This window comes from Tyto alba, unplaced genomic scaffold (genome assembly GCF_018691265.1).
Source record: "Tyto alba isolate M040663 unplaced genomic scaffold, T.alba_DEE_v4.0 Super-Scaffold_7, whole genome shotgun sequence".
NCBI classification, from domain to species: Eukaryota; Metazoa; Chordata; class Aves; order Strigiformes; family Tytonidae; genus Tyto; species Tyto alba.
The window spans coordinates 38,152,901-38,165,461 of record NW_024881328.1 but is presented as its reverse complement, the minus strand read 5'-3'; the positions used below and the strand labels follow the sequence as shown (position 1 = coordinate 38,165,461).

Genomic DNA, 12,561 nt, shown 5'->3' with positions numbered 1-12,561 from the left:
GGATTTGTATCACTGCCTCTGAGGTAGGAATGCTCCATATTGAATACTTCTGGAAGTCACCAAAGCCTGTACCATAACGCTACTATGTGATGCACCAGGCTTTCACGAGTCACTGACTAGATGCGATCGATGCAGTTCTGTTCCCTTTACTAAGGAGCACTCAGAAGCTACTGCATAGCTCCAGACTATTTTTATCTGTACAGAGAACGTAACAGTATTTTCATCAGAAGGCATGCTAGAAACACTTGCTACAGTTTAACTTCCCTTTAAAAAATAAAATTAATCTCCTCAACTCACAGCTAAAATTAATCAAGAAGGTGAGATGGTACAAATCTGAAGACTTATTTTGGAGAAAGAAAAATTGTATTTCTGGAAGTCCTTTCTGTAGTTCTTAATAATCACGTATTTCTTCTCTTGCTACCAGAAGACACAACAAAAATGTCAACATAAACGCACACTCACAGAGATAAAAACATCTGTTCATTTTCTGATATGCTGTAAAGGTTCACTGCAACATGACAGTTTTAGTTAGATGACATACCCACACTTCAAGGCTTGCAACATCAGAAATGGACCCCAGAGGGTTTCCATTATACCTGCTCACCTCAAAGTAGGCATCTTGTGAATTTTATTGAACATACGATCCAATCTCTTTAAGATGAGGATAAGGGCAGGTCTCACCGCCTCAGCTGTCCAGTCAGTGATGGGCAGCATCTCCATGATGTAGCGCCGGAGACCTCGGCTTTCCATTGTCTGTGTGTCATAAGGTGCCAGTTTCAGCAGGGAATGTGCAATTTCTGCCAATCTAAAACCAGAGTTTGTTAAGAGGAAAATCAAATACGACTCGCATTTCTCCACACATGCCAAAGAACTAACAGATAAATTCAGTAGCCTACTTCAGCAGCCTGTTTTCTTTTAGCAAAAAGAAAAAGATGCAGAAGTCAAATGTGCTGATATCTAAACTCTTAGACTGGATACCACAGTTCCTGGTCTCTTACGATCCCTTTGCTGGAATCACTGTTTGTATTTATGTACAGGTGAATGGACTAAAGAATATTATTACATTGACATTACACACGCCAAAGGAACATCAGGAACCACAGATTTGTGTAGCTAAAAACAAAGTAACTGAGTTGTTAGTAAGATTACAACATTGCAATTGCCTGTGAAACACAGACCTGACTGTAGCAGAGGGGTCTCTTACGATCCCTTTGCTGGAATCACTGTTTGTATTTATGTACAGGTGAATGGACTAAAGAATATTATTACATTGACATTACACACGCCAAAGGAACATCAGGAACCACAGATTTGTGTAGTTAAAAACAAAGTAACTGAGTTGTTAGTAAGATTACAACATTGCAATTGCCTGTGAAACACAGACCTGACATCACCTGTATGTCAATTAATGAGTGATTTGGTTTGGTTCTGTGCTTGTTTTTCAGTGTTGCCACTATAACAGGTCTCACTGTGCAATTTTCAGGTGTTAATTTTAAAAAATAATATGTTGTCCCATACATTTACAGAACATATACTCTGTATGATCACTCCCTGTAGCTTTGATTTGTTTCTCCTAACACCTCTACAGATTGTGTTGCTGTTGCTTCTTCTAACCCTCCCAGATGGCCTCGCCAATAGCATTTTCTATATTGACCGTGAAATACCACGGCAACATTTAATTTACACTTGAAGTTTGATAAAGACTTACTGAAATTCTTGAATATTTGTGGTAGACAAAGACAAGTAATAAAGCTACATCTACCAATAAAAGGGATAGAAACCTGTATATTTTCTGAAACATCCATAGACTTTGTAGTGGACAATTACAGTACAATACTATTCATACTGTGGGGGCTTCTTCTGAAATGCCTTCAACTAATGGAACATATTTCTACTCTCTTTAAAATCTGCCTAGCAATATCAGGGGCAATGAGCTCCTCAGATTAACCAAAAATGCTATAGAAGTGTTTCTTTATCCACTATTTCTTTATTATTACTTTTCACAACTCCTTTGTCCTACTATAGAGTAGGTCTGTTTTCTTAAACATGGTGAAATTTAAATTATCATATAGTTACGCTTCTTCCTGGCAATACAATATCAGTGGCACATAATGGTGTATGAAAACTTTCTTATGCATTAAAAAGTGCAAAATCCATCTCATCCAACTTGAGACATCAATCTCAATTAATCATCCAGCTCTGTTCATGCAGAATTAAGCAACCTGGGAAATTCTTATCTTCCTGAAATACTGGGATAAACAACTAATTGGAAATGCATCTCCCTTTTCACTGGGTCCGAAAAGATATTTATGACTTTTGCAACTAAACATTTAACATTTAAATGGCTAAAACTGGGTGAGATGTATCCTGTCTGAGGTGATTATCATATTATCTTGTTTTCTGAAGTCTCTGAAATGGCATCTGTCAGCCTCCCAAGACCATAGCTGTCACATCACATTCTGGTAAATCTGCTCTCTACTTAGAAGTAAGTTTTTTTTCCTACAGCACTTAAATCCTCTCAGTCATTTCACTGATACTTATGAAATGAATTTATGTATGAATCAAGATTATGTTTGCTTTCATTTAGGGCTAACCATGAAAAAGCAATTCAGGTTCTAACGCCAATAAAGCAGTTATTTCTAGCACTTTCCAGGAGACATAAGATAATCAGAGCACAACTCATTATCTTCTGCGAATCAATTCCTTAGTTTTTCCGCTGTAACCTTTGACCATGAAATACCTTCTCTCTTGAAAAGAATGCAGTATTTGCCAGCTACCACTGTGTACTGTGATGGCTTCACAGAAATCTTCTTACAAGAAAGTGTCTTTTGAGACAATATACCAATAACATCTTCTGTACATACGGATTTAAGTTTGTTAAACTTGTCTTTAAAGAGAGGGACATAAAATAGTTTAAGAGCAATTAAACTTAATTACTCTGGAATATAAAAACATGTAGAAATGAAGTTCCCACGTTACTGTTAAACTGCAAATACTTCTGGGTAATACACTAGAGCATTCTTATGTCACATACAAATGTAAGACTAGAATAGCAAAAGAAGCAAGCATTGCACTAAATAAAGTTCATTCATCAGATACATGTTCCTCACTCCCACTGAACTAATAAAAAAATACCCAACATGTCTAACCAAGGACAATCTATCCTGAGAATCTTGCCTTTGTTTCTAACATAAGATTAAAGTTCTTATCTCAGGCTTCAACTGCTAAAAGTCATGGAGTTTGTAATGCAGCTAAATAGATGTATTGATTTCTGAGGCTCGTGTCCCTTGGAAAAAATGTAAAGGTGGCACTGCAAAAGCAGCCACTCCATCAGGTTTTCAGTTTGTTTGCAGACAAACACTACATAAGAATGCCATGCATCTGTGGAAACAGATTTCTTTTGTTTAAAATTACCCTCCAAATTATTAAACCTTTGCCAGAAGGCGGGGAACAGCAACATTCGATTCATGTGCAAACACACAAGTTAAACAAAAAACACCTCCCAACTCCCAAAGGAATTTGGGCATTTTTTTAAACAAGACCTAAATTAATGTCAAAGACAATTCTGTGTTCTATAGAGACAGTCTGAATCCAAAGATCTCTGACTGTGGCAGAATCTGCCAGCTAAGGGGCTTGGACATTTTTTTTCAGAGCATGCATGTACAAGGTAGAAGAGCTTTTAGAGGGTTTTCCTCAGTCCAGGGGCAGGAACAGAGCTGGTTCAGTGCATTGCTAGTATCTGTCACCCTTCATCTTCCTTTACAGGCTATTCCTGAGGAAGAAAGTATAGCACTCAAAGGAATAACTCACAGCCAGAATGGCCTCTTAGGGTTCAGGGAGCAACATAAATTACTGTTGAGGCAGTTCTGATTGATTTTTGAGGTCAGTCCCAAACAACTTAAGATATCTTTGCTATCTTTCCTATTTACTTTAATACTTTACTGAGCACTGTTTGGCATAGGCCATAAGAAAATACCTCTTGATATTTAGTTACTCTGCATTCAAATAATGATCTTGAAGTATGTCTCACAAAAGAATTCAGATAGCTTTCTCTCTGTGACCCCTCTGCCACGGGATACACTAGGACCACCTCATATTAATCCCAGTTTTCCTTCTGATGAGTGCCAGTCAGAGCAGTGCTAACTGTGGCTCACTCAGTATCATTTCTGCTGTTTTCATTGAGACACATCTTACCATGCAACAACTTTAATAAGTTTATGCTTCCTGAGGGAATATTATGTGAGAAAGGGGTTTCCACTAAAAATGAATGAAAAAGTGACAACAGAATCAGGTCCATTCCCTCATGTCCCAGTTTTAGTTTTCTTTTACATCTGGACAAACTTCTCAGTAGCAACTTACACTATTTTGTGTTTACCATGATCACGAAACACAGAGAAGAGAATCAGGTCCAAAGTACTTAGAAGGCCCTACCCACAATTTCTTCTAGGTCAGCACCACATGAAATGGTTTGCAGTGAGCATCCAAACAGCAAGCTGGGCGCAGCGCTGCACCTTACTAAGACTCGTGCACCTGCTGCATCACACGCTGAGGTGGTGGCTCTGTAAATGCATTCTCCCCATCCTCCCCTATATTTCAGGCATTTATGCAATACAGTGCAGTGGCTGTTCTGCCTTTCTTGCTTCTTAGCAGCTGGTTCTGAGGCAGAGTGTCACAGGAGAGGATATAGGTCATATTCAGCCAGTTAGGCAGCTTCTCTACCCCTTGCCCTCCAGAGGCAGGCTTACCTGCTCTCCTCCTCACTGAGACTTACTCTGATGTATCAGATGGACTTCTGTGGAGCTATTTCACCCACTGGAGATGGGGGTCTGAATGATATGAGAGTAGAGCATATGAAACCCTCCTTATGCAAAAGCAGCATCAGGTACAATCTAAGGAACATCCAAAACAAGCTCTGCGTGTTTCAGACAGCGACATGCAACTACACTACCGAAAAGTGATTCTGTCTGCTATTAAGAAAAATTAAGAGTTAAAAGAAATGAATCCCCTTGTAATGAACAAGTAAAAGCAGAATGCCTGTGGAATACCTCATGTGGGACTTCACATCCAGCAGCTCCAGAGAAGTCACTCGGGGCTCACCAGCCAGATTCTGCAAAATCTTCAACCTCGGACCACAGTGCTTGTAAAACTCTGTGCAGATATTCAGCAATGATTCCCGCGGTCTCCTGAACTCCTCTCGGGCAATTCGTTCATCCAGCTCCTCTCGGGGAAGACCCTGGCCCTCCTCCAGTAAGTGAAGGTTCTCCCTGGAGGATATAAAATGAGAAAAAGCAGGAAGTGCTGTATGCAGTGGAACACCAGGAATAGATTATAACAACATCTCTGATTTTTTTTTTTGCAACTGATGCGTTCTGCTGCAATCGAAAAGAAAGATAGTTACATCTGCAATTAAAAAAAGGGGGAAATTATAATCTGCAAAGTCTTGTTAAAAATGTAAATAATTTCTATATGAACTACCCTCTTTTCTACCCTCCCCTGAAAAAAGGCTGCCTGTCACAGCACCAGTGAGTGGGACCCTGTGAACCTGGAAACTGCTGGGGAACAGTTCATCACATGTCAGGGAAGGCTGGGCAAAGATTTTACTGTACCTGATAAAGTGCAGTTTGGCTCCCTGTTCTGGGTACCTGGAGAAACAGAAACACTGCGGTTGTAAACAGCAACTTAGTAGCGCCTAAAACTGCGCCCTTCTGAAAGAAGGTGACATTGTTCTAGCCCAGAGGTATACTTGCCATGGGCAGAATAGTCTCTTGTGTCACTGGAACAATGGCAACACATACTGACCACACCGAATAGCCTTTACCTCCCAACTGGCAGCAAACAACAGATTACTACAGTTATTGCCCTTGTTATGAAAGGAAAAATTCAGGCTTAGAAACCCTCTTTCAAGCAATTTCTTACTGATTTTCACCCCAGTGCTTGGTCTGTTTGATGAAGCCAGAGCTCACCTAGTGGAAAGAATACCTCAGCGTGGTGTTTTTGTTTTATCGTCATTTTCTCTTGCCACTTATCGTTGAGAAAGCATTAACAAACCCTGCACCACTTGGCTAACACGTCTAAGGCTGGAACAGTGATCATTCCACCATCATGAGACTCCTGCTGTTGCTAGCAGATGTCTGTTGCAATGATAACACAAATGAAGAAACAAGGGCAGGAAACCTGGAGCAGTGCAAAAATATTTTGGATCAGGGACCGAACATTGACAATCAGAAAGATCTGGAAACGTCAACCAAGATGTCTGAGTCACAGAGCACCAGAAGTCTCTACATTGCCTGTCAGCAGACACATATTAACTGCTCTCCAAAATCAGCAAATAATAAAGCACTACTTTCCATTACACCTTATTTTCCTTAGACTGGGCAATCTTGCAATGGAAGTAAATGGCATATATCCACTTCAGACTTGAGCATTAAGGGGTTTATCTGCTTCTCAGATCTGCGATTGAAAGTCAAAGCTGTGTTTCACTCATACCTAAATAGGTCTTAAAGAATAACAGACTGATTCCAGGAGTTACCAACAAAGATGTGAATATTACACATCTAGAGACATAATAGCCCTTTGATGATCCATGCAGAGAGTGACTTCTATCTCCTTTCAACACAAAAAAAGACCAGGAATAACCTGGAAAGCATGTCTTGCCAGAAGGCTGTTCCTGATTTACAGTCCTATACAGTCCATGGTATTGTACTAGACTATTGGCTGTTCATACACTTACTATCAGCTGTTAAAGACAGAAGAGAAATCCAGAGGAAATACTTTGCTCTGGAAGAACAGCTAGTCGAACTTTTGCTAGGGGAGAATTCCCTTTCCAGGTCAGCACAAACATTCAGATTTTAAGCACAGTAAGGCATAGCCTGGTCAGGAGATGGCAGGGCTGCCCAGAGGAGTAACCCATACTGCAAAGAAAAACAAATGCTTGTGGGTGGATTTTGTAACAAGATTTCTTAAGCCCCTGCTCTATGACTGAGTAAATTGTCCAGTGGCCTTGTCTAATTTGTAGCAGCCTACCTGGAATGGCCAATATAGACAAGAAGCAGTACTACAGTCTGTGGTGCCATCTTGTTCCTTATTTCCTTCTTCCGTGTGAAGTTTTTTTTTTTGGGGGGGGGTGGGGTGGGGTTTGTGAGATTTTTTAAGGACAAAAACATTCCAGTCATTCTTCCCTTTCTCTCAAATTCTCTGCTATTAACTCCTTTTCTATCTGTCACTGCAAAAAAACACACAGACCAATGGGGAGGTAAAGATGATAGAAAGAGACTGGAGGAAAAATAAAAGGTAACAGGAAAGGGAAGAAAAGAAAACTAGAGGAGGTGTCTGTCTCTGTGAACCTCAACTGACATCCAGTTTGAGCTCATACTCTGAGAACGCGGCCAGAAGGATCCAACCCTTCTAGCATGCCTATCCAGGCACGCTCTGCCCAGTGGTTTCTTTGATAGTTGACTCAGAAGAAAGCAAAGCAGCGAACTGAGGGATACAGTTGCTTTCTCAGTATACTTCTAGAGTGTGAAAAGGGAAACAGGAAAGACATTCAGGATGGGTGTCCTTCTTTTGATATGCTGGTCTTCTATTTAGTCACATGGTTTTAAACTAGAAATTCTAGTGTTGGGGATTTTGGTTACTGTCAGAAATGTATTCCTGGGCTATGTGCTCTTTTTATCTGACTGTTTTCTCTCACAGTACCTAGAGAACTTCCTCAGACAGCTGTGGAAGCGCCCCGAGCACTCTGAGAAATGAGATGTTACTTTACTCAGAGGAAAAAAAAAATGAGAAAGAAAAAAAAGCCCACTGACTTACCTGGTGTTCACACCCGCTGACATGGTATGGTTTGCTGTTGTGGTCCCTTTATGGCCTTGGTCACATCGACTCATCTGTGGGGCTGTCATAGGCCTGGTAAAGGGAAGGTGAATAGCGCACTAAAGACTGAATCTAACAAGCGCAATGAAATTCTGCTTGTGATCTGGAGAAATCTGGCACTAACTTTACCATGTCTAAAACTCCACCATTATTCAAGCTAAGCTGCATACTGTGACCTCCTGTGCATTCCCTCCCCCACAACGATAATCAGAGGCAGGCTCAGACCTTTGCACTGTGTGGGTTACCTGGTAAGAACTTCCACACTGTACAAGAGGGCCTGCAAAGAGGTGGCAAGGGCAGCCATAGCAGCAATCTCCTCACGAGCTGCTGTCACGGTCTCCACTTGAGAGGTTTGTCGCTTCAGTTTCTGCAAGTAGCAGGGAACCAGCGCTTCCAAGACCATCAGCATCTGGAGGCTGCAAAAATAACCAATAGTTGGTCTGGTTCATTTTTGTCAATCCTGAAACTCACATCAGGCAGAGGCTTAAGTTTCTATCTGAAGACCCCTCGATCTCTCACTAGGCTTGTGATTTTATGGCTTCTCACTAGCAGTCCTGGTCCAAAGAAACTCTTGGATCAGGGACTTCAGGGCGAAAACTGTCTGATGCATAAAATAATAATAAAACCAACCTGAACTTCTGGCTACCTTCTGAATATGTCATCCATTTTCAGATATTCATTTTCCCTTCCAAAGACTTCTTTCTTTTCCCTTTCCCTCTTGGAAACTAACTTTTTTGCTTCAGCAGTTTACCTCTCCCGTCTCTAAATCTTCCTGTTCTTTCCAGCTGCCTGTTTCTCCCCCTCCAGTTCCCTCTCCATTGCTTTTCTGACAACAGAAACCTGCACGACACAGTGGGATCCCCACTTGGAAATACAGCTTAGGTGTTGCACCTCAGGCTGCCATCCAGCTGAGTGCTTGCAGCCGGCAGCTGGCCGGATTTGGAGCTGGTGCCTTAGGAAAGGTATCAACAGGCAGAGGCTGGGCCTCGAAAAAAGCCCTATGCTTGGAATGCGTTTCTATATCCTCTGCCTCCATTTGTCAGCCTTCCTTTTGCATGCCATATGCAGCTTTTATGCCTTTTCTGAGTCTGCACAAACCAAGAAAAGACAATTAGCACCTTCTGAATGATTCAGGAGCATAGGCCACCACTGTCACACACAGCTTGATGGCTTCACTGATCGAAAAGGTCAGGTCTTCATTCCCATAGCAGAAGTCTGACGGAATAAAGCAATATGAGAAAACTATCACACAAACATACTGAATATGAAAGGAGCTAGCACGCTCCTTCCTTTCTCCCCTCTTTAATTGCTTGCTTCTCATGTCAACGATCCCCAAATAGGCTCCTGATTTTTGACAAAAATCTGCCTATATAAAGGAAACATGCTGCCCTCCCACTTGCACCCTCCCATCCAAGAAGTCAGTAGGTGAGAAACAGTTCTCCATAGGTCGAATCATTGCTGAGCATAAGGCCTACAGCTGCTGCTGGAGTCCTGTTTCAAACATCACCCATCACAAGAAAAGTCTTAAGTTCACACATGACAAGGATACATGTCAACTTAATGACAAATTTTATGCTCCCTCTCTTTTTCCTAGATGTTTCCACTGCACTGAAAATGATGCTGATACACCACTGATAGCAGAAGATAGTTTTACTTAAAAAAAAAATCAAGGCCCTTCTACACTGGCAGTCACATGGGCACAAGTGCAAAAGTGAGTCTGGTTTGCTCGTGATTTGAGAAAAAAATTTTCAAAAGCATTTAAGTCCCATACTACAAAATATTACTTTGGGTATATAATTAGTCCCAGGCACCAAGAAATTGAAGTATTCAAAGAATAATATTTGTAATACAACTATAGCCCTGTTTTCAGAAGTGACTCTGGTATACAGGAGCTCAAGTCAAAGTTAAGGTCCCAAAGTGTGTAAATCACTTTGAACGATGGAATATGGAAGTCAGATGTTTTAGATAATTTTCATCTTCACATGGAAAATACCAGGCACACAACATACACATCTACAGTCTCATTGTCAACACACACTTGGGAGTTTTCAGAGATGTTTTTGAATAGCCCTCCACTGAAAACCCATATTTTTATATAAATGCTTGCTGCAATTCACAAAGAGGAAGAAATATCTTCTGTTTCTGTACCATTTCATATTATAACTTGTGACGTAAGTGTGCAGCATCTTAAAATCCCAGGATATAACAAAGCTTTATCTCTAAGGCTAGACAGGCTTCACGGTTCATCACAATAAGTGTTATTTAAGGGATGTGCAAATTTGGAAAATAAGTTGAAGATCCTTATAAAAATCGGCAAAAAATTACTCCCCTGCAAATCCCAAAGCAGCCACATTCTTAAATGCTGCACTGCATGTATAACTATTAAGAGACATGGTGTCCTGGATACACCATACAGCAGTGTATATTCTGCTTTGTGATAAATCAACATCCCCCCTAGAACTCAGCACTGTTGAATGTCTGAATGGCATCCATCATTTACTAGTCACAGTCTGCCCACGGGAGAGGATGCTCGTTTCCTGCCCACATGGAGCAGAGAAGAGGATGACACTGATCTTATCAGCATGATAGAGTTTATTAGGCATCTTTATTCTTCACCCACACATGATAAAATTTAAAATGCCAGGGGCTAGTCTCAGATTAGCAGGCTCAATGCAGACAAAGTAGCTTTGGAATAAAATAAATGAATAATTTCCCCCCTGCAGAAACTATCAAAAGCGTGGTGGTGATAAAGCCAACCTTAAAAGCCTCATAAGGGGTAAGAAACAGATATGACTGCATTCTGGGAGAAGAAAAGGGCACTGAACAAATCGTGCTGTATCAAATGCATGTTGAATTAATATACAACAAACCAGAATTACTGAATAAAGGGTGCTTTGCTGTTACCTAATGACTTGAGAGGCTTTTCTGCTTTCACCAACTCTAAGATGTCCAAAATGTCTGGAGTATCTCCCTCTAAAGACTGCAGCAGGTCAAACAGGCACTGAGCTGACACTCCTTTGCTGGTTCCATTGTTTGTAGCATCCTGTTTCAACAACAGACATTCATGGTTGATTTTCTGAGGGCCTGTGTGCATCCCAGGACTCTATCTGGAGGTGTGGGCTACCTTTTTTTTTTTTTTTTTTTTTTTTTTTTTTTTTTTTTTTTCTTTTTTTTCTTTTTTTCCCAGAAAGGGCTCACATGGAATTCAAAAGCTTACTGCTATCAAACAATAAGCCTTGCTTGACTCAACAGACTGATGCTACAGTGGAAGCATGATCTGAAGACTGCACACAGCTTTATTTCCCCAAAAGGGAGGATCTTTGCTGCCCTGTGAAGGAGAAAGACATGTGTGCTTACAGTGTATGTGCAGCTAGATTTGGCAGCCCCCCTTCAAATTAAAATATCTTTAACTTTTTTTAATTAAAATTACTTTTAATAAAAAATTACTTTTTTTTTTATTTAAAAAGTAATTGTTTCAAAGTATGGCTAGTCCAGTCTTATAGTTCATGCGTACTAAAACCTGGCGTTAAGCTTTTAGTTCCCATTGCTGGATTCTAAGAAAGGATTTGCATTTAAAGAGTTACTAATCATTATTACCCTTTTATAATCTATTTATATACAGAAATTTAAAGAGGGATCACATTTACTAGCTTGAATACCAGTGGTCCATTATCCCAGCATCCTGCTCAATCAACTGATGAGCAGAAGCATGCAGAAATAAGTTGAAGAAATGGTTCTGTGCAGCACCAGGTGCAGCAGGCACGTGGCTAGTAAGAACTGTGCTGCTGCTCCAGGCTCCAGCTGTTTTCTCTTTGTGATCTCTGATGGGGGGCTGGCTGCATCCACAGGCTTCCCCCACGCTGAGACTAGGGAAAGGCTTTTACTCACAGGGAACTCCAGGAGAGGGGCTACACTTGCAAAGAGCTGCAGAATAAAGGGCTTGCGATGCAGAACATAGAACTGGCGGCACGCAAACTCAATCGCTTGGCGTAACTGCGGGTTGCTTTCATAGTCAGCGTAGACCTGAGCAAACAAAAAAGGACATGGCAGTGCTACACCAGTAGAAGGGCTCTTCATCTCCTGACCCCAGCCTGAAACAACCACAGCCTTGTCATTCCTGATATGTTTGCCTAACATTTTTAAAGATGGAGATTTGACTGCCCTCCCTGACAATACACTTCAGGGACAAATTATCTTTGGAAAAAAGGTTTGCTTGTCATGCTTGAACCTTCTCTGTCGCAACTTTAGCCTATTACTTTGCATCCTACGTATCAGAGGTAGATTCCTTCCCTCTCCTTTCTAGAAGCACTTTACTTGTTTGGAGCCAGTTAGTGCTTTCTTCCTCAATCTTCACCTTTTTCCAAGTCCCAGCTCTTTCAGCCCTTTCTTACATGACATGTTTTACTAGATGTACATTGTTGTTCCAGTCTGCAGTCTCTTCAATTAACTGATGTTTTTTTTGTGCAGTGCCCACAGCTGCACAGAGCCAGCACTTCAAGTCAGGAGTGCTGGTGATTGGAGCAGCAGAATTATTCCATGTTTCTTTCACAAGACACAAATCTGTAGTCACCCCAGAAGGGCACGTTAGATATTTTTTTTTTTTATCCTTCAACAGAAGGACACTGTTGATTTATGTTTAGCTTCAGACCTGTAACAACTCCAATATTCTGTCCTGCAGAAGTGATACTGAAT

The 12,561-nt window shown here is 40.9% G+C and overlaps 1 protein-coding gene across 14 annotated transcripts in view; it reads right to left on the bottom strand.

Annotated features, from left to right (window-relative positions):
* UNC80 (unc-80 homolog, NALCN channel complex subunit) overlaps nucleotides 1-12,561 on the bottom strand; it is a 135,058-nt gene that overhangs the window by 28,438 nt on the left and 94,059 nt on the right. For all 14 annotated transcript variants that reach the window (XM_033008950.2, XM_042783868.1, XM_042783864.1 and 11 more), the window contains 8 exons: nucleotides 11,758-11,892; nucleotides 10,774-10,912; nucleotides 8,988-9,084; nucleotides 8,115-8,285; nucleotides 7,810-7,902; nucleotides 5,607-5,642; nucleotides 5,046-5,264; nucleotides 605-805 (listed from right to left, as the gene is read on the bottom strand). In XM_033008950.2, coding sequence (XP_032864841.2) covers nucleotides 605-805; nucleotides 5,046-5,264; nucleotides 5,607-5,642; nucleotides 7,810-7,902; nucleotides 8,115-8,285; nucleotides 8,988-9,084; nucleotides 10,774-10,912; nucleotides 11,758-11,892 — 1,091 coding nt within the window. The remainder of the gene's footprint in view (nucleotides 1-604; nucleotides 806-5,045; nucleotides 5,265-5,606; nucleotides 5,643-7,809; nucleotides 7,903-8,114; nucleotides 8,286-8,987; nucleotides 9,085-10,773; nucleotides 10,913-11,757; nucleotides 11,893-12,561) is intronic.